The sequence below is a fragment of the Apium graveolens genome, chromosome 2, assembly GCF_009905375.1.
Source record: "Apium graveolens cultivar Ventura chromosome 2, ASM990537v1, whole genome shotgun sequence".
NCBI classification, from domain to species: Eukaryota; Viridiplantae; Streptophyta; class Magnoliopsida; order Apiales; family Apiaceae; genus Apium; species Apium graveolens.
Window position 1 is genome coordinate 284,161,501 of NC_133648.1, and position 22,359 is coordinate 284,183,859.

General features: G+C 37.0%; 1 protein-coding gene and 1 non-coding gene across 2 annotated transcripts; both read right to left on the reverse strand.

Moving 5' to 3' along the window:
- Positions 1 to 1,754: 1,754 nt before the first annotated feature.
- On the reverse strand, positions 1,755 to 1,861 carry LOC141709102 (small nucleolar RNA R71). The gene has a single exon (XR_012569695.1). It is a non-coding gene; the product is annotated as a small nucleolar RNA R71 (small nucleolar RNA).
- Positions 1,862 to 17,804: 15,943 nt separating this feature from the next.
- LOC141701585 (uncharacterized) lies at positions 17,805 to 18,350 on the reverse strand. The gene has a single exon (XM_074505234.1). The coding sequence runs from the start codon at positions 18,348 to 18,350 to the stop codon at positions 17,805 to 17,807; it is 546 nt and encodes a 181-aa protein (XP_074361335.1).
- Positions 18,351 to 22,359: the final 4,009 nt, after the last annotated feature.

Genomic DNA, 22,359 nt, shown 5'->3' on the forward strand with positions numbered 1-22,359 from the left:
CCCAAAGAACAGAAACTCAGCGCGCCCACCCGCTTTGCCACGTCCGGTCGGGATAAAAGAATCCCGATTCTCTTGTTATTCTAATTGATGTAATTCTACTCTGCATGGGCTGATATATAAACATAACTTATGATCGTGTTTTATAACAAAACGTACCAGAACTTAAGGAGAAGGCATTAGAAGACCGTATAACACAATTCAACCAAGGAGAAGATGATCTAGTTTATTCTTGTGATTCTTTATTTTAAGTTGTAACTTTGTATGCTAGTTTTCTTATTTGTGAACCTATACACTTATTTCGTACTTGATTTTATTATTTATTCAGTATAAAGACTACGTTTATTATACATGCTTTCATCGGAACCCACGTTGATGATGAGTCCGATTATGGGTTAATTGCTATCGTGGGTATCTAACGTATTTATTTATGGATTTCTTTAGTTAATTTGTTTCGATACCTTAGTGTGTGGTGATTGTATAATATCCTAGTATTGGTTGTGCTTATTCTTCTTATGAGTGTCGCAAACTTATAAGATATCGTGTTAATCTCTAATGAAGCGACAGTGAATTTAGAGGTTTAGAACTTGCCATGCTAGCATAGGTTCATGTATTTGATATGCATGATTTGTAGGTAATTTTAACCATCTTACTCGCCCTATGTAATCACGATAGATAACTTGTGCATTAAACCGTTATGTTGTCAAATTCTATAGACATATAGGGTCTCAATATAATTGGTGTCTATTCAGCTTCTATCTCTTTTGTGGATGTCAGGTAGTATGGTATTCGTACAATGAAAATTGGCGTTTATCAGTTTCGTGTTATCTGATTAGTGTCATCACCATTGCATGCTAAGGTTAAGAATGAAAAGGCTATTGAATGAAGTATTTAATGAAGTTAGAATCCCATGTTTGTGTCATATAGTATTCAACTCTCCTTATTCTCTTAGTTAATTAATATAAGTACATTATTTCTCTTAGGCTATTGCATAAGTACATTGATTAAAATTAATATAAACCAGTCCCTGTGGGAACGAACTAGAATTATTTCTATATTACTTGCGATCACGTATTTTTGCGTGAATATTAGCGCATATTTTCGTCCTAACAAGTTTTTGGCGCCGCTGCCGGGGACTCGGTGTTAATTTTTAGTTTATGTGTTTGTCATCAGTGTTAATTAAAGTTCAGTGACTCGGATATTTTTCTTACTTGTTTCCTTGTCGTGTTTCAGGTACTCTAGCGAGCGTGTATGCATACGCATTCTCGGACTCGTAAGAGAACTCTGGATCAAGCTGAGGAAGAAGTTGTAGTAGCTAAGGAATTTTTTGAAGAAGTTCTTGTCGAGTAGAAAGTTTAAAAAGAAGCACTCATTGCAATGGGAGAACCAGAAGCGAATCCGAAGGCTTTGATGGATTACTCTCAACAAAAGATTAATGATATTCAGTCTAGCATTATTCGACCAGCCATCTCGGCTAATACCTTTGAGATCAAGTCGAGCACGATTCAGATGATCCAGAACTCAGTTCAGTTCCAACGGAAGATCCCAACATGCACATCATAGATTTCATCAAGATCTGCGACACTTTCAAGTTCAATGGAGTTTGTGAAGATGCTATTAAGTTGAGGCTTTTCCCATTCTCTCTACGTGATAAAGCTAAGTGCTGGTTACATTCTCTACCACCAGGGTCTATCACCAAATGGGAGGATCTTGCTCAAAAGTTCCTAACTAAATTATTTCCTATGGAAAAGACTGCTGCAATCAGAAATGCACTTACTCAATTTGCTCAGCAATCTAGAGAATTTTTATGTGAGGCTTGAGATCGCTACAAAGAGATGCTTAGAGAGTGTCCTCACCATGGGATGCCTGGATAGATGATCATTAACTGCTTCTATAATAGATTGGGTGCTACTTCTAGACCAATGCTTGATGCAGCATCAGAAGGAGCCTTGTGGGCTAAAAGCTATGATGAAGCTTATGAATTGATTGAACTGGGGGATGCTAATGAATACCAGAATCCCTCTCAGAGACTAGCTCAAGGCAAGGTAGCAAGAATTCTAGAGTTAGATGCAGCTACTGATATAGCTGCTCAGCTTAAGGCTTTGACGATGAAGGTGCATTCTTTGGCTAATTATGGAGTTAATCAAATCACTAGTGTTTGTGAGCTTTGTATTAGTGCGCATGGGACGGAGCAGTGCGCTATTTCTAGTGAATCAACTCAGTTCGTGAGCAACTTTCAGAGGTCGCAACAGTCTGTGCTAGCCACCTATCATCCCAACAACCACAATCATCTTAATTTCAGTTGGAGCAATTCTTAGAATGCGGTTCAAACAGCCTTATCAACAATATCCAGCAAAGCAGTACAACCCTCCTGGTTTTCAGCAACCGCAATACGCACAAAGGCAACAAGTCCAGCTGCAGCAGTCTAATGAAAAATCTGAATTGGAGGAGTTGAGGCTCATGTGCAAGAGCCAAGCGGTTTCTATCAAGACCCTGTAAAATAAAATTGGACAGATTACCAATGCCTTGCTAAATCGTCAACCTGGTACTCCCTAGTGACACTAAAGTGCCAGGAAAGAGGGAAGCTAAGGAGCAGGTAAAGGCAATTACATTGAGGTTTGGGAAGGATGCGAATCCCGAACACTCTCAAGTTTCAGATGAAGAAGTTGTGGCTGAAGAAGAAGTGCAGAAGGAAGCTGAAGTGGAACCAATGAAGACTACTATTGAACACACTCCTCCTGAGGGTAATACAGGGAAGAAGCAGATCTATCCTCCACCTCCTTTTCCAAAGAGGTTGCAGAAGAAAAAGCTGGATAAGCAGTTTGAGAAGTTTCTGGATATGTTCAAGAAACTTCATATCAACATACCTTTCGCTGAAGCTCTTGAACAGATGCCTATTTATGTGAAGTTTATGAAATGTATTCTTTCTCGGAAAGTGAAGCTTGATGACTTAGAGACCGCTGCTCTCACGGAGGAATGCAGTGCTGTGTTGCAACAAAAGTTGCCTCCGAAGCTTAAAGATCCTGGAAGCTTCATTATTCCTTGCACCATTGGAAAAATGTCATTTGACAAATGCTTATGTGACTTGGGAGCTAGCATCAATCTGATGCCTTTGTCAGTATTCAAGAAGTTGGACTTACCTGATCCAAAGCCGACTTATATGACCTTGCAGTTAGTCGATCATTCTATTACATATCTATGAGGCATTATGGAGGACAAACTCATCTTTTCTGCCGATTTTGTAATTCTTGATTTCGAGAAGGATAAAAAGATTCCCATAATCTTGGGAAGACCATTTTTGGCTATGGGCCCAACCTTGATCGATGTGCAGAAGGGTGAGCTCACCATGCGAGTGCTGGATCAGGATGTAACATTCAATGTGTTCAATGCCATGAAATTCCCTACGGAAAATGAGGAGTGCTTAAAAGTGGAGTTGGTCGATTCCGTGGGTACTTCAGAACTTGATCAATTGCTAAGGCTCGATGCCTTAGAAAAGGCCTTTTTGGGGAATTAAGATAGTGAAGATGATGAAGGTGATGAGCAGTTGCAATATCTGAATGCTTCTCCCTGGAAGCGGAAGATGGATATGCCTTTTGAATCTCTTGGAATGGAGGAGCTGAACAAATCTCCAAAGCGCCTCAAGCCATCTATTGATGAAGCTCCTACCCTTGAGCTTAAACCATTGCTTGAACACTTAAGGTATGCTTTTTTAGGTGATGCATCTACTTTGCCTGTGATTATTGCATCTGACCTTTCAGGTAGTGATGAGGAAAAACTCTTAAGAATTCTGAGAGAGTTCAAACTGGAAAATTGGATGGACTATAACAGATATTAAGGGAATCAGCCCTTCTTATTGCATGCATAAAATTATGCTAAAGAAAGTAGCAAGCCTATTGTTGGGCAACAGAGAAGGCGTAATCCAATCATGAAAGAAATTATGAAGAAGGAAATGCTCAAGTGGCTAGATGCAGGGATCATCTATCCCATTTCTAACAGTTCTTGGGTGAGTCTAGTTCAGTGTGTGCCGAAGAAAGGAGGTATCACAGTTGTAGCTAATGAGAAAAATGAGCTCATTCCTACTCGAACAGTCACGGGGTGGAGAGTTTGCATGGACTACAGGAAGCTGAACAAGGCCACGAGAAATGATCACTTTCCTCTGCCTTTTATTGATCAGATGCTTGACAGATTGGCTGGGAACGAGTACTACTGTCTTCTGGATGGCTATTTAGGCTATAATCAGATTTGCATTGCTCCAGAAGATTAGGAAAAGACTACGTTCACTTGTCCATTTGGTACTTTCGCCTTCAGAAGAGTTTCTTTTGGTTTGTGTGGAACACCTGCCACATTTCAGAGATGCATGATGGCTATCTTCTTTGACATGATTGGTCAGAATGTGGAGATGTTCATGGATGATTTCTCTGTATTTGGTGATTCTTTTGATGAGTGCTTGCATAATCTCGACGCAGTTCTTAAAAGGTGTGTTGAGACCAATCTAGTTCTCAACTGGGAAAAATGTCACTTTATGGTGCAACAAGGCATTATTCTTGGGCACAAGGTCTCTAGTAAAGGTCTTGAGGTGGACAAAGCCAAGGTGGGGGTTATCAAAAATCTTCCTCCACCAATTTCTGTTAAGGGAGTCCGCAGCTTTCTTGGTCATGCGGGCTTCTATAGGAGGTTCATCAAGGACGTCTCAAAAATCTCTAAACCCTTGTACAATCTTCTAGAGAAGGATGTCCTGTTCAAGTTTGATGACGAGTGCCTAACTGCTTTTGAGTTCTTGAAGAAGAGTTTGGTCATGGCACCTGTCATAACTGCACCCGATTGGAATGAACCTTTTGAGATGATGTGCGATGCAAGTGACTATGCAGTTAGAGCAGTTCTTGGGCAGAGAAAGAACAACATATTTCATGTGGTCTACTATGCTAGTTAGACCCTCAATGGTGCTCAACTGAATTATACTACTATTGAGAAAGAATTTTGGCCATTGTCTACGGTTTTGAGAAGTTTTGATCTTATTTGCTTGGGACGAAGGTGACAGTTTTCAATTATCATGCTACGATTCGATATCTCGTCTTGAAGAATGACTCGAAGCCTAGATTGATTACATGGGTTCTTTTGCTCCAGGAATTTGAATTAGAGATCAAGGGCTAAAAAGGTACTGAGATTCAAGTCGATGATCATCTCTCGCGTTTGGAAGACCCATGTGCAACTTCACAGGATAAGACATTGATAAATGAGCCTTTTCCCGATGAGCAGTTGTTTGGAATACAAGAGGAAGAACCATGGTTTGCAGATATTGTGAACTACCTTGTGAGTAATATCATGCCTCTAGACTTGTCTTATGCTCAAAAGAAGAAGTTTCTTCATGAGGTGAAGTGGTACATGTGGGATGAGCGATATTTGTTTAGGCAAGGAGCTGACCAAATCATCAGAAGATGTATTCCGTACAGCAAAATGGGGGGGATCTTGCAAGACTGTCATTCGACTATTTCTGGAGGCCACTATGGTGGAGAGAAGACAACACGTCGTGTCCTTCAAAAGGGATTCTTCTGTCCTACATTGTTTAAGGATGCGCATCACTTTATTTTGAAGTGTGAACGCTGCCAGCGTGTGGGTAATATGTCCAAGAGGGATGAGATGCCTCTTAATGTGCTTTCGAGGTTGAAATCTTTGATGTTTGGGGAATCGACTTCATGGGGCCATTTATCTCATCTTGCGATAATCAGTATATCTTGTTGGCGGTCGATTATGTGTCGAAATGGGTTGATATCACACCCCAAACCAATAATACATACACACACTAAACAAATGCGAACCATAATTATATTACAAACTTATAAGTCCAAAAGATAATAATGATACGATTACAGACCCGACCAAAATAATAGCAATTCCGAGATCTTTACAAATTTAGAGTTTGGAACAACCCTTCTAACTAATACCACAAATACATGCTGGAGGATATTGCCTAAATATATTCTACCTGTGCCCTCAAATGGTCTTCACCCTGCCTACCGATTGACTTACGGGTGGTCTGCTTGGTACAAACCATGATTGCTAGATGTAGAACAGGGTTAAATACAAGAAAATGAGCTAATACGCTCAGCAAGTACTAACAGTTCTACTGTACAATGCATTATCTCAAAATCACGGGTTCATGATTCAAGAGGTTATAGATGCTTCAGCAAATGACAATAAGAAACATGAAGTCATAATATAAGAGCATGATAGAATCATAACAATTGAAACATGGCATATGATATCATGGCATCAGGAAATCATGTTATAAATATCAAATCATCAAAATCATTTTCGGATGCTACGGATTACCGGTGATCAGCTGCGAAGTAATCCCGAACCGCGCTGGGTTCTCAAATATAACGGGATCCCTAGCCTATATGTGAGCTTATCAATAATATGAAAAGGACTTGCATCTGGGTCCAATCCACTAAGATAAGAAAACATTTTATTTTTAATGATTTATAACATGGATGCCGGGAAAGATTTGGTATCGTTTTAATGGAATTATAACAAGAGAATTCAAGTTCACTAATGAGGTTCGCTTTAGGGAATTTGGTAGAGAGTTTAGTATTCACGGTCTAATGGATAGGGAATGATTTGAAGGTAAGGTACTAACAAGATCATGAGTTATTAATGGGAGTATTCGAATTAATTAATGACATGGTGATTATTACAACTAAGTATTCACGAAGGAAGTATATAGACTTGAAATAATTATAAGTATAAGGAGGTAGTAACTTGCCAATAATTATAAGCATAAGAAAGTAGTAACTTTCCTTTTAATAGTTCTAAGATTATTCGATCTTGACGGCATGAGTCTTCCCCTTCGCTTCAGAACCTACACATTATATTAACTTCATTACTATTCACCCTTTACACATCATACACCTATAAGCTCCTAGACTCACTATTACCTTTATCATAACTATTATTACACAAGAACTTATAATTATAAGAATACACATAGCTTAATCGCATGCAATTCAAGTAATCCACATAGTCACATAATCACATAACGGGATGGCATATACTACTAGTTATTTATACTATAATATCACCTAAATACCTAAACACATAAAAAAGTAACACATAAGAACTATTATGGACCTTAACTTAACCCTAAAGATGATGTGCAACACTCGGACTCTTCACCTCTAAGTCCCAAATACAATGAATACCACTAAAGGTTCCTAATGCCACTCGAAAGGAGCTCTCGGGTTTCTTGGTGGAAATGGGGTGTCTCCACCTTGGGCCTTCACTCCAATTAACTTCCTACAGGTTTTTAAGACTCTAAAATAACTTTTAATGTTGGTGAGACTTAAAGGCCTCACTCCTATAGGCTTACAAAAATCAATACTCACACTAAGGTTCCTGCTAGCACCAGTTTGCATGTCCTGTGCTCCTTGGCTGAAATCTCAACTTCTACATGGGACATTATAACAAAACCAATTCCCATGGATTCTTAAGACCAAAAACTATCTCCAAAACTTGGTGTTAGGCCAAGGCCTCACCTAGGCCTCTCTAGGCCTTTTCCCAAAGTCGACACTATCCAGCCTCCCTCGAATACACTCTGCTCTATTTTTACTCACATAAAACTCACTTTTCTCACTCAATTTTTAATTCTAATGGTTTTTTAAGCTTCCTAAGGATGTATTACACTTATTTAAGCCAAGGCCCCGTGAAGGCCTAGCCTATGGCATGGTTAAAGTCGACCAAAGTTCAAGCTTACGCAATTCTGCCCTATTCTGAGTTACTCTCGGAAATGTGTGTGTGCACCTACCTAATTACAAGTTTTTCAGTGAATTAAAGCCACTGGACTCAAGTACAAATCAATTCCTAACTCCAGTAAACTCAGGCCTAGCAAGGCCTTACTAAAACTCACCTAAAACAACCTATACTTATGGTGAAAAATTCTGCTACAAAGTGCCTAGTGTACCTCCTTCCACCTTAACTCCCATATCAACACCAAAACCAATATGCAAGCCCACAAATATATCCTAAATTGTACGAAAATCTATTAAATATCATTTTATAGAAAAATTCGAGCATAAAACTAGCCATAAAAGCCATTTACCGAGGCAAAAACAGAGAGTATAGCAGAGCAGATTTTACATATGAAATTTTAAGCAAATATTCGAACCAAAAATACATGGTATCAACTTGATGGATACAAAATTTTATCATGACTTATCAAGGCATATAGCATACTAGTATTTTAGAGCAAGAACCGTGGCATTTATTGCATAAAAACTCAAATTTAGATCACATAGCACATTTATTCGATATACTACTTGTTCTACAACATCCAAGTATAACTTCAACTTTTTAACGTAAAAATCATGGCATTAAAGGATGGAAAATTGGTAAAATACATCTTATAAGATCATAAGTTCTTTTAAAAGTCACATGCAAAGTCTCTTTCTTCTTGAAAACAAACAAAACTTTCACACAAACAATAAAAATCCATTCGGCTCCTTGGGAGTCATTGTAACGACTGGGAATTTCGCGACGTAATTAAATGAATAAAGTATGATTTTTGTGGAGTGATTATAAATTATATGATTAAGTGATGATTAATTGTCTTTATTGTATATTAGTATCTGGGAGCGTAGATAGATGCGTTCCAATTTAAAGAGTCAGTTTAGGGGTTAAGCTGTGTTGTCGGGCCGTCAGGTAGAACGGAACCCGTCTTAAAAAGGGATTAAAGTGTTTAAATGTGAAATATGTGTGTTTATGTTAAATGGAATGTTTAAGTAAGTATTAAGTTCCAGTGACGTGTTGGTTGGTAAAGATAATTGTGAAGCGTAATTGAAACGCTGAGCGTTAGGCCATTAGGCAAAACGTGACCCGATACGCGAAAAGAGGAATAATATTAAAAAGGGGAAATTGTATGGTCAAAATGAGTTGTGATGTTTTAATATATGTGCTTTCTTGTCTCTATGCATGATTACGTGATCTTCTAATTTTTAAACGGATTTAAGGGAATTATTTGATTTAAAATAAGGATTATTGGACCTTTATGCATTTTTATAAAATTATTTGAGTAAGGTCAAGGCATGAGAGTAGTCGTGTTATCCTCAAAATAGTCCTAGAGACTTTCTAAAAGTGATAGACGGATTTATTTCGTGATCGTTGCATTTTAAAATGATTTTATGGAGTTAAAATGCTATTTTCAGCATAAACTTGTAAAATCCGTATTAAATCAACCGTTCGCTCAAAAATTATTCCGAAAATATGGCTGGAAAGCTAATTTCGAATCCTATATTTTAAAATTGATATTTCTTCCATTTTCATCTTTTCTGAGAGAGCTATATAATATTCAAATTTGTTTTTGGGAATGAGAATAAAAGAAATGAGAAGTAAAAATTTATTTGTGCCATAATTATCATTCTACCCTTGCCATACCATTATAAAAAGCCACCCACTTTTTCTCTTTTTCTCCCCTTCTTCCCTCACTTCTCTTCTTTCTCTCTTTTTCCTCCCTCACTCCCGAGTTCTTTCTCTCTCTCGGCTATCTCTCCATCTCTATTCTCTCTCTTACATGCAACAACAAAAACTAATTCAAATTCAAAGATCTTGTCATCTATAGCCCTCATTTTCGATATTCTACTCATACACCATTTGCATATAAGTGTTTATGTAAGTTTCATAGTTCCATCTCCTTGGTTGTGTTCAAGAAAAAATAATTTCTTGATATATGATCATAAGAGAGTCTAAAGTGATTTTGTGGTTTAAAACTCAAAGAAGAGACCCGTTATGGGCACTCTTGAGTTCGACCACCACCGGCCGTGATCCAAGGAGAGCCGGTGGAATTTTAGGAGTGTGATATTCTTGGTGAAATGATGTATTCTTGTTGAAGTACAACTTGCTTTTTTGATATTTGATTGATTCTTGAGTTTTGATGGTAAATGAAGTTTTATGTTTAGAAAATGGGAAATAAGGTTCATTGCTAAGTGATTTTGGTGTTTAGTTGATTGAAATGGGATGCATGTTATAAGAATCTATATGCATGTCACTAAAAGTCATTGCATATCAATGTTCTAAGTTTCTTTTGATCTTGAACCTTTGTTAGGTTCGAATTTTCTTAAAAACTATGTGGGAAGAATGATTTTTATTGTGTGATAGTATGAATGCTAGCATTAAAATGGTTGCAAGTGATTTGATTGGTTTTTGTGCTAGTGTTTGGTTCGAATTTGTGTAAATAAATAGGAGAAGAGTAGTTGTTTGCTTAAGGTGTTTAAGGTTTAAGAATCAAGGGACCTTTTTTTCTTGATTAAATGATTTTAGTTCGAATTTTTACTTCTTAAAAAGGGATTTTTGATTTTGATTCAAGTTTACAAAAGGGTTTTGATTAAAAGGTTTAAATTTGCTTCGGTTTTTCTATGAAAATGGGTTTGAAATGATGAATTTTGGCTTGAACTAGAGATTATAAATGATCCCTATCCTTGCATATCAATTTGTAGTGTTGCATGTGTTGTTTCTTGAGAAATTCGAATGGAATAAGTTGAATTTATAGAAATTAAGATGGATTATGTGCTTAAAGTGTTGCTTATGTGTTTTCATGATGAATTGGAGTTAGATTTGGATGAAATAAGGATTGCATGTTAAGATGTGAGGTTGTATTTGACAAGATTAGAGTCTAAAAGAATCATTGGACCTCTTGTTTGTGTTATGTGATAAAGCCGAATTCTTTATGGTTATAAAAGTAATTGATTTGAATCCAATATCTTACCAAGTGAATGCATGTGAGATTTCTAAGAATTATGTGGATTATTTATTTGCTTTGGTTCGAATTAAGTAATGTAAAAAGGAGGTTTTTAAGTCGTCTTGATATGAGACTATGTATTGATATGGTAACTCGAGTATATAGTTTGAAATACAAGGATTATATGCTATATGTCGTATTCGCATCGTAATGCGTGATTTGAAGTATATAGTATACGGGTTTTGGTATAAACGTGCTTGTATTTATGACTGAGTATATAAATACTCTTAGAGTATTGCGATTAAGGGAAATGTTAAGCGTTCTGAGAACGTCAAGTGGGAATCTAATTAAGGTTTTGGTTTTTGGATTGTAGATTCGGAGTGTGAGGGCATTCAGGCTAGGAAAGGGAAAGGTATACTAGGTGGCAGTAGTTTAACCTTTGTGAAACAGGAAAGCGAATTCAGGCAAGTAACTCTATTTACTTGTGTAAATGGTTATAAAGAGGATATTGTTCATGCCATGTAGAGCATTGAACTTTTATAGTAATGTACCCCTGTTATTGATTCTTGAGATACCTTGTCATGGATCTTGTGAACTTATCATTGATAGTTTATTGATCCAGCCCTTTGGTAACCTTTTCTTATTCTGATCACTTGTTATACCATGAACTGTTGTTATAAGTACCTTTACGAACCCCTTGTGTAATAATCCTTCATTCCTTTATTTACCTTATACTCTATTGATCCTTGAAACGGTTTTGATTTCCCTAACTTGAGTACCTTGTTATCATTTGATCAAGATCCCTAAAATTGAACCTTGCTTATCCTTGATTCATTTCCTTAACTTTGAATTCTTGAAATTGAACTTAAGAATGAGTTTCAACTTGAAAGAGTCTGAATGATTTCATATTCTTGGTAATGATAGAAATGAATTTAGTAAAACTTTTCTTTTCCAACACAAGGTTTTCCAAACGAATTACTAATGGATTGGATTGAGACGTAAGAGCCTAGTGGGACTAGTCCAGTCATGTTAAGAGGCTAGTGGGGCTAGTCCAGTTTAAGGCTGAAATTATGCCATTGGTACCTTAAAGATTGGATGGAGATCGGTACGGGCTGATCACCCGTATTAATATGAATTGAAAGTCAAAGTAGTCCAATCAAGGGTTCCATAGTTATTGAAATTTTAATCAGTGAATGATTCTTTGAAAATGAAATGGTATATAATGTTTTGAAAAGAGTTGATTGTGATATTGATTAGCTTACAGCTTGTGAACCCTGATTTTGATTCTGTTATCAATTGTATATTAATTCCCAATGATGAAAAGATTCTTGCTTTCTATTTGAAAGATTATTTGTGATCCTGTTAATGATATCTGATGAATGTCGGCTTTCACCCTATCTTGAGCCTTGTTCCTTGAAAGCTCAAAGTTTTCTTCATAACCCCTTTTATAGCCCAAAAGATAGAAATCTGCCACCTAGAAATGATAAAGTAGAATGCCCTGAGATCAGTAATGTAAATTGTGGATTTTGTATCGTAGAACTATTTTATAGTTACTTGCTGAGTTTTTTACTCATACATTTTGTTTTAATCTAACCATTGAAGTTAAGCAAGAAGATGGCCAGGCTTAGGCGAACTGCTCATAAGAGCGTACCTGGTGGTCCCTACCATATTGAGGGCTTCCGGTTTCCAGAGCAGGTAGTACAGGTTTTCAGTGGGCAAGCTCTTAGCAGAAAAGTTGTTAAGATACAATGGGTTATCTGTCGATTCCAAGTCGGGATTGACTATGTAAATTTGGTTTTATTTTGGCTTGTAAATTATATTCTATGGTTGGTAGTTGTAATCTTGTCTCATACTTTATCCTGTTTGATCCTGTTAGTAGCTAATAGGGGTTTATGCTTATTTAATTCATAGATTAGAGGTGTGTGGGTCCTCATTTCCTAACCCCGAGATTGAGGGCGTCACAGTCATTGCCGAATGTTTGAGTCCAAGATTATGACCTGAAAATGGAAGCAAAACACTTCATCAAGACCATCTATTGCTCAAGTTTTATTAGCCACATTAAGTTCAACTCTAGATTCAAAAGAATTAAAGTTAAACCCTTGGCTTTAGCCACATGCAACTAAGAAACTAACCTTAAATGAAGATATAACACTAGGTGTAAATGTCCCTTGCTTAGATGAGTTGAAAGGTGTTAAGAAAATGAAGAAATGAGGTAGAAAAATGAGAGGGGTGGGGAGGGTTTAGGTTCGGCCGAGAGAGGGTAGGGAGAAGAGAAAGTGGAGTGATGTGTTGGTGGAAAAGAAAATGATGTGAAAATGAGTGCTTTACTTGATTTTTGTCTCACCAAATGGTAGTGGAGTTTAAGTTTACTATTTTATCCTTCATCCACTAATAACAAGCTTTTGCATGCAAGGTTTTATTTGTCATTTGTTTGGTCAAATGGAGTTAGTGGAGGGTGAAAGGACGGTCTTACCTTTGATCTCTATTTGGGTGGAGGTTGCATGCAAGGGCACACTTGTAATTCAATAATTATTAAAAGTATAATAAAAAAGAATATGTCTTAATTATTAAAATATAAATCCATAAATCACAAAATTAATACCATAAATACTATGAGATTTTAGAAGTTTAATAAAATTGTTTTAAAAAATTTCGAAGTAAAATTTTTATATTAAAAGAATTTTTCTAACATTATCATACTAATAAATAATTCATGTAAAATATAATTTAACACATTAAAAATTACACAAGCAATTGCAAATAAATTGACTCTACTCTACAATATTAGAATATAATTTATCCGGCTATTCGCAACTTATTCAAATATCACTATATTGCATGAATCTCAATTATTACTTAATCACGCTTACTTAATCACACAGTAGCAACTAATCAAATCACGCTACTTATTTAATCGCGTAACGAAAAACTTACTCGCGTACGAAAGCTATACGCTTAAAAATATTCCAGCAACATTCGCAACGCCATACAACAAAATTATATGCAATATATAATGAATCCACATAGTCGGCCTTATAACACAAAATATTTATGAATATAAACATCGCATTTATAAAATAACTCGAATATTTACTAGTTGTCACATCCTCTCCTCCTTATAGGATTTTGTCCTCAGAATCTAGGAAAATAGTTGAGAATACTGGTTCCACATTTCAGATTCTAACTCCCACGTTAATTCTTCAACTTTAGGATTCCTCCACAATACCTTCACCAAACTTACTAATTTATTTCTAAGAATTCTCTCTTGTTGATCCAGTATCTTCACGGGTTGCTCTTCATATGATAAATCAGCTTGAATTTCTACTGGTTCAATCTCTATCACATGATTGGCGTCCGGATTATACTTCTTTAGCAATGAGATATGAAATACATTATGCACGTGCTGTTATTATGGCGGCAAGGCTAGCTCATAAGAAACTTTCCCTACTTTATTCAAGATTTCAAAAGGTACGATGTATCTTGGAGTTAATTTCCCTTTCTTACCAAATCGGGTCAAACCCTTCCATGGTGATACTTTTAACAATACAACTTCCCCAATTTCGAATTTCACATCCTTCCGGGCGGGGTCCACGCATTTCTTTTGTCTATCCTGAGCAGCAATGAGTCTCTTCTTGATCACAGTGACGGTCTTCTTCATTTGCTGAATCAATTCAGGTCCAAAAATCTTTCCTTCCCCAACTTCATCTCAACTCGTCAGTGTTCTACACTTTCGCCCATATAAAGCTTCGTATGGTGGCATGCCAATACTTGAATGGTAACTATTGTTATATGAGAATTCTACGAGTGGTAGATGATCGTCCAAACATCCTGAAAAATCAATTGCACAACTTCGCAACATATCTTCAATGGTTTGGATTGTTCGTTCGCTTTGGCCATCGGTTTATGGATGGTATGCCGTACTCATGTTTAATTTCGTTATGAGATTTTCTTGAAATAGCCTCCAGAACCTCGAATTGAATCGCGGGTCTCGATCCGAAACTATCGATATAGGTACACCATGGCGTAACACGATTTCGCGAACATACATATGAACTAGTATGTCTAACGAAGACTTCTCATTGGTTTGAAGAAAATGAGCTAACTTCGTAAGGCGGTCAACTATCACCCAAATTGTGTCGTGTCCAGAAGTGTTCACGATAAACCCACTACAAAATCCATGGCAATATTTTCCCACTTCTATTCTGGAATCTTCAATGGTTTTATCAAACCACTTGGTTTCTGATGTTCTGCTTTCATTCTTTGGCATGTGTCGCATTTTGAAACCCATTCTGTAATTTCTCTTTTCATGTTCGGCCACCAAAAATTCTTTTTCAAATCATGGTACATCTTGGTACTTCCCGGGTGAATAGAAAATCTTGAGTTGTGTGCTTCTTGCAAAATATCCTTCTTCAATTCAGTCACATTTGGAATCCAAATTCTTGCCAAAAATCTCAACACACCTTGTTCATCTTTTTGTGTACATATCTCTTCTCCTGTCAACTGACTATTCTCTTGAGTGGTTACTTCATCTTGGCATTTCTTTATCCTCTCTAGTAGTGTTGGTTGAAAAGTAATGGCATTACACATTTCTTCCGCTCCTCCATAATCACAAAGTTCTAATTGTAATCTTTCAACTTCATCAGATAATTCCTTCGGTATTGTTATCATACTTAGCTTTTCCTTCCTACTTAAAGCGTCTGCTACCACGTTAGCCTTTCCCGGATGATATTGTATCGAACAATCATAGTCTTTGATCAATTCCAACCATCGACGCTGTCTCATATTTAGCTCCTTTGGAGTAAAGAGGTATTTCAGACTTTTGTGATCCGTTTATATCTTGCATTTCTCCCCATATAAGTAGTGTCTCCATAGTTTCAAAGAAAACACTATTGCAACTAATTCTAAGTCACGAGTCGGGTACTTTTGTTCATGCGGTTTAAGTTGTCTTGAAGCATATGCTATTACCTTCCCGTGTTGCATTAATACGCATCCAAGTCCTTTATAAGAGGCATCATTGTATATCACAAAATCTCCCTTGTCATCTGGTAATGCTAAAATCGGAGCAGTTACCAATCTTTTCTTCAATTCTTGAAAACTACTTTCACACTTCTCTGTCCATTCAAACTTCTCATTCTTCCTTGTCAATTTAGTCAGCGGTACGGCAATCTTCGAAAAATCCTTTACAAATCTTCTGTAGTATCCCGCTAGTCCCATAAAACTTCTCACTTTTGTTAGCATCTTCGGTCTCTCCCAATTCAACACCGCCTCAATCTTTTTAGGATCTACACAAATTCCCTCACTTCCAACAATATGTCCTAGGAATCTTACTTCGGTTAACCAAAACTCACATTTCGAGAACTTGGCATACAATCTCTCCTTTCGCAATACTTCCAAAGTTATCCTTAGATGTTCGGCGTGATCAGTTTATGTCTTTGAATATACTAAAATGTCATCGATGAAAACTATGACAAACTTGTCCAAGTACTCCTTGAATACACGATTCATTAAATCCATGAAAGCAGCCGGTACATTCGTCAACCCAAAAGCCATAACGAGAAATTCTTAATGTCCATATCTTATTCGAAAAGCCGTTTTCGGAATATCCTCAGACTTAATCTTCAATTGATGGTATCCCGATCACAGATCAATCTTTGAAAAATAAGAGGATCCTTTGAGTTGGTCAAACAGATCATCAATCCTATACAAAGGGTATCTATTCTTGATCGTCAACTTTTTCAATTCTCGATAATCTATACAAAGTCTCATACTTTCGTCCTTTTTCTTCACAAACAAAACTGGCGCGCCCCACGGTGAAACACTTGGTCTTATAAATCCCTTGTCTAGTAATTCTTGTATTTGCTTTGCTAATTCCTTCATCTCCGTTGGTGCCATCCTATATGGAGCTTTCAAAACAGGCTCAGTGCCGGGTGCAAGATCTATTGTAAACTCAAGTTGTCGGCCTGGGGGTAAACAAGGAAGCTCTCAGGAAAAACGTCTAGAAAATCTCTCACTACTAGAATGTCTTCCGGATTAGAAACTTCTGTACTCTTATCAATTACATACGCCAAATATGCTTCACATCCTTTCCTAATCAACTTTTTTGCTTGCATCGAGGTGAGAAATGTCTGAGTTTGCCTTTGGCCCTTGAATGTCACTTTCTTACCTTGCAGTGTACTTAATACTACCATTTTATCCTTACAGTCTATTTGAGCACTGAAACTTGTCAGCCAATCCATCCCTAAGATCACGTCAAATTCGCCTAATTGGAAAGGAATAAGGTTCGCCGAAAAAATATGTCTGACTATCTCTATTGCACAGTGAGGGCAAATATAATTTACAGATACTCTATCTTGATTAGCTAAGATAACGGATAAGGGTTCATGCATCAATTGAGTTTCACAATTCAACTTATCAACAAAAGACTTCGAAATAAATGATCTGGTGGCTCCCAAATGAATCAGTACTTTAGCACTAGTGGCATTCACATAAAGCGTACTTGACACCACATTGGGACTTTGAATTGTATCCTTCACGTTCATATTAAAGTTCTCTCTTAAGCTGGATAAGTCAAAGATGGATGATTTGAAGATGATGCTATTCAAGGTTGATTGAAAGACATGGGGAATGATGAGGCTGGCATAGGAGCTGCCTGATTCACATGGTAGGGTACAATGGTCATTTGCAGCAATTGATTGTTACCCACTCCTTTGCACTCTCGTGACACATGTCCTGCTTTCCCACACTTATAACACGTGATGCTGGCCTTCCGATTCTTATATTCATGGGCATAATGACCCTTTGTATGACACTTGAAACAAACTACATTCGCCTTATTGCAGATTCCCGTATATCGCCTATTACAGATCTTACATTCCGGAACTGATCCTTGCGGGGGTTTCTGTCCACTAGTTAACTGAGATCTCGTTTTTTATGATTTATTCTCAAATTCCCTCTTCTTGAAATTCCCGGGTTCACTCTGAGGTTTAAACCTTTGATTAGTTCTCTAAATCTGACCCTTGTAACTTGAGCCTTCTTCTCCCGTTTCAAATCTTCTTTTCTTGTTTCCTTTCTCCTTTTGATTCTACTCACTCTCGCCTTGGATTACCATCACTTTCTGAACTACTTCAGCATAAGTAGTCAACTCAAAAGCTGCCACACGACTCCTTATCCAAGGCTTCAATCCCTGTTGGAACCTTTTTGCCATTTTCTCTTCGGAATCAACATACTCTCCCATAAACCTAGAAAGTTCTGTAAACTTCTTTTCATATTCTCCAACTATCATATTGTCTTGCTTCAACTCAAAGAATTTCATCTCCATTTGTTTTTGCATATAGCGAGGAAAATAATTATCCAAGAACATTCTCTTAAACCTATCCCAAGTAATAACTTCAGCAGCTTCTAAAGCTTTTGCTGTCTCCCACCAATAGTTTGATTCTCCTTTAAGAAAATAAGTGGCATACTCCACCTTCTGATTATCTCCAACATTTGTTAAGGCAAAAGCCTTTTCCATCTCCTTGAGCCAAGCATGAGCTTTTAGTGGGTCTCGACTTCCTCTAAATTCTGGGGGTTTTACAGATTGGAATGTTATGAAAGTAGTGTTTGTTGGGGGTGGTTGAGGTGGATGCATTTGTTGAAGAAGTTGTTGTTGTTGGGCTATGATATCAGTTTATTGGCGCACCAATTCCATAAGTTGTGCTATATCGGGGTTTTGATTTTCTCCTTCATTTTCTTGGTTATTTGTAGGTCTTCATCGGGCTCTTCTAGGTGCCATTTTCTGAAATAATAGTTATACAGTTTGAGTGATGCAAAAACTAGGGTTTTATGTGTATTCAACATGGTATACAGTTTTCAATACAAAAATAATGGTGATGCATGGTTATGAGCAAGAATTTAAAAGAGCAAATATAGGAATCAAGGAAAGTGCATAACTGAATTTAACATGGTTCAAGTCGAAAGGTACGAATCATAAGGTACAAATACGAATACAGATCCGAATTAAAACAGTATGAGAGTCTAGAAACGGAAATAAAGAACATGGTAAATAAAAGGAACAGCCTAATCCAAGTAACTAAAGGTCAAGTCCCCTAGAACTCATCCTAAGCCTCCTCCTTAGATTCCTCCTCACGGGTCCTTGCGTCATTAGGGGTAGTGTCCTCACGTAGCATATTCACCACGCTCCCAAGCTCATCCACTATCATCTGCACAGTAATCTGACTGGTCCGGTCGTGATGCATGGACATCTTCTCCAATCTTGATGTGGCCACCTGGATCAATGATTCGAGCCTCAAAATGGTTTTCGCCTTAGGTCCGCTACCCATCTCTTGCTTACTTGCATAGAGCTCTTCAAGACGTTCCATCTGCCTGACATACTTTCCTTGGAGAAAGTCATGATGCATCCGTAAGTTAGCATAGACAGAGAAAACAATTATATCGCTCGGCAAAATCGAAGATGATGAGTGTGCACGTTGCTGTCAAGTATTATATATATATACAAAGGTTAGATACGGCTTACTTGAATATCGCGCATTAGTACTCCCGATATTATATTATATACTCATACTTCCTATAGTCCTAATTGGGTTGTCCAGGGACTCTAAACCTAGGCTCTGATACCAAAACCTGTCCTACCCCAAACCAATAACACACACACATACACACTAAATAAATGCGAACCATAATTATATTACAAACTTATAAGTCCAAAAGATAATAATAATACGATTACAGACCCGACCAAAATAATAGCAATCCCGAGATCTTTACAAGTTCAGAGTTTGGAACAGCCCTTCAAACTAATACCACAATTACATGTTGGCGGATATTGCCTAAATATATTCTACCTACGCCCTCAAATGGTCTTTACCCTGCCTACCGGTTGACTTACGGGAGGTCTGCTTGGTACGAACCATGATTACTAGCTGTAGAACAAGGTTAAATACAAGAAAATAAGCTAATAGGCTCAACAAGTACTAACAGTTCTATTGTACAATGCATTATCTCAAAATCACGGGTTCATGATTCAAGAGGTTATAGATGCTTAAGAAAATGAAAATAAGAAACATGAAGTTATAATATAAGAGCATGGTAGAATCATAACAATCGAAATATGGCATATGATATCATGCCATCAGGAAATCATGTTATAAATATCAAATCATCAAAATCATTTTAGGACGCTACAGATTACAGCCGGTGATCATCCGCGAAGTAATCCCGAACCGCACTGGGTTCTCAAATATAATGGGATCTCTAGGCTATATGTGAGGCTACCAATAACGTGAAAAGGAATTGCGTCTGGGTCCAATCTACTAAGATAAGATAATATTTTACTTTTAATGATTTATAACATAGACGTCGGGAAAGATTTGGTATCATTTTAATGGATTTGTAACAAGAGAATTTAAGTTCACTAATGAGGTTCACTTTAGGGAATTTGGTAGAGAGTTTAATATTCACGGTCTAATGGATAAGGAATGTTTTGAAGGTAAGGTACTAACAAGATCATGAGTTATTAATGGGAGTATTCGAATTTATTAATGACATGGTGATTATTACAACTAAGCATTCACGAAGGAAGTATATAGACTTGCAACAATTATAAGTATAAGGAGGAAGTAACTTGCCAACAATTATAAGCATAAGAAAGTAGTAACTTGCCTTTTAATAGTTCTAAGATTATTCGATCTTGACAACACGAGTCTTCCCCTTTGCTTCGGAACCTACACATTCTATTAACTTCATTATTATTCACCCTTTACACCTCATACACCTATAAGCTCCTAGACTCACTGTTACCTTTATCATAACTATTATTACACAAGAACTTATAATTATAAGAATACACATAGCTTAATCATATGCAATTCAAGTAATCCATATAGTCACATAATCACGTAACGGCATGGCATATACTACTAGTTATTTATACTATAATATCACCTAAATACCTAAAAACATAAGCAAGTAACACATAAGAACTATTATTGACCTTAACTTAACCCTAAAGATGATGTGCAACACTCGTACTCTTCACCTCGAAGTCCCAAATACAACGAATACCACTAAAGCTTCCTTGGTGGAAATGGGGTGTCTCCACCTAGGGCCTTCACTATAATTCACTTCCTACAGGTTTTTAATACTATAAAATAACTTCTAAAGTTGGTGAGACTCGAAGGCCTCACTCCTATAGGCTTACAAAAATCAATACTCACACTAAGGTTCATGCTAACACCAATTTGCACGTCCTATGCTCCTTGGCCGAAATTTCAACTTCTAGATGAGGCATTCTTACAAAACAAATTCCCATGGATTCTTAAGACCTAAAACTATCTCTCAAACTTAGTTTCAGGCCAAGGCCTCACCTGGGCCTCTCTGGGCCTTTGCCCAAAGTCGACACTATCCAGCCTCCCTCGAAAACACTCCGCTCTGTTTTACTCACATAAAACTCACATAAAACTCACTTTTCTCACTCAATTTTTAATTCTAATGGTTTTTTAAGCTTTCTAAGGACGTATTATACTTATTTAAGTCAAGGCCCCATGAAGGCCTAGCTTGTGGCATGGTTAAAGTCGACCGAAGTTCAAGCTTACGCAATTCTGCCCTGTTCTGAGTTACTCTCAGAAATATGTGTGTGCACCTACCTAATTGCAAGTTTTTCAATGAATTAAAGCCACTGGACTCAAATAAAATTCAGTTCCTAACTCCAGTAAACTCAGGCCTACCAAGGCCTTAGCAAAACTCACCTAAAACAACCTATACTTATGATGAAAAATTCTGCTATAAAGTGCCTCGTGTACCTCCTTCCACCTTAACTCCCATATCAACACCGAAACCAACATGCAAGCCCAAAAATCTATCATATATTGTACACAACCCTATTAACTATCATTTTATGGAAAAATTCGAGCATAAACCTAGCCATAAAAGCCATTTACCGAGGCGAAAACAGAGAGTATAACAGAGCAGATTTTACATATGAAATTTTAAGCAAATAGTCGAACCAAAAACACATGGTATCAACTTGATTACTACAAAATTTTATCATGAATTATCAAGGCACATATAATACTAACATTTTAGAGCAAGAATCTTGGCATGCATTGCATAAAAACTCAAATTTAGATCACATAACACATTTATCCGATATACTACTTATTCTACAACATGCAAGTATAACTTCAACTTTTTAACGTAAAAATCATGGCATGCAAGGATGGAAACTTGGTAAAATACATCTTATAATATCGTAAGTTCTTTTAAAAGTCACATGTAAAGTCTCTTTCTTTTTGAAAACAAAGAAAACTTTCACACAGACAACAAAAATCCATTCGGCTCCTTGGGAGTCATTGCCGAATGCTTGAGGCCAAGATTATGGCTTGAAAATGGAAGAAAAATACTTCATCAAGACCATCTCTTGCTCAAGTTTTATGAGCCACATTAGGTTCAACTCTAGATTCATAAGAATCAATGATAAACCCTTGGCTTTAGCCACATACAACTAAGAAACTAACCTTAAATGAAGATGTAACACTAGGTGTAAATGTCCCTTGCTTAGATGAGTTGAAAGGTGTTAAGAAAATGAAGAAATGAGGTAGAAAAATGAGAGGGATAGGAGGATTTAGGTTCGGCCGAGAGAG

What these genes read in the sequence shown, in the direction of transcription:
- LOC141701585 (XM_074505234.1), bottom strand. Translation starts at nt 18,350, where the DNA reads ATGCATCCACCTCAACCACCCCCAACAAACACTACTTTCATAACATTC.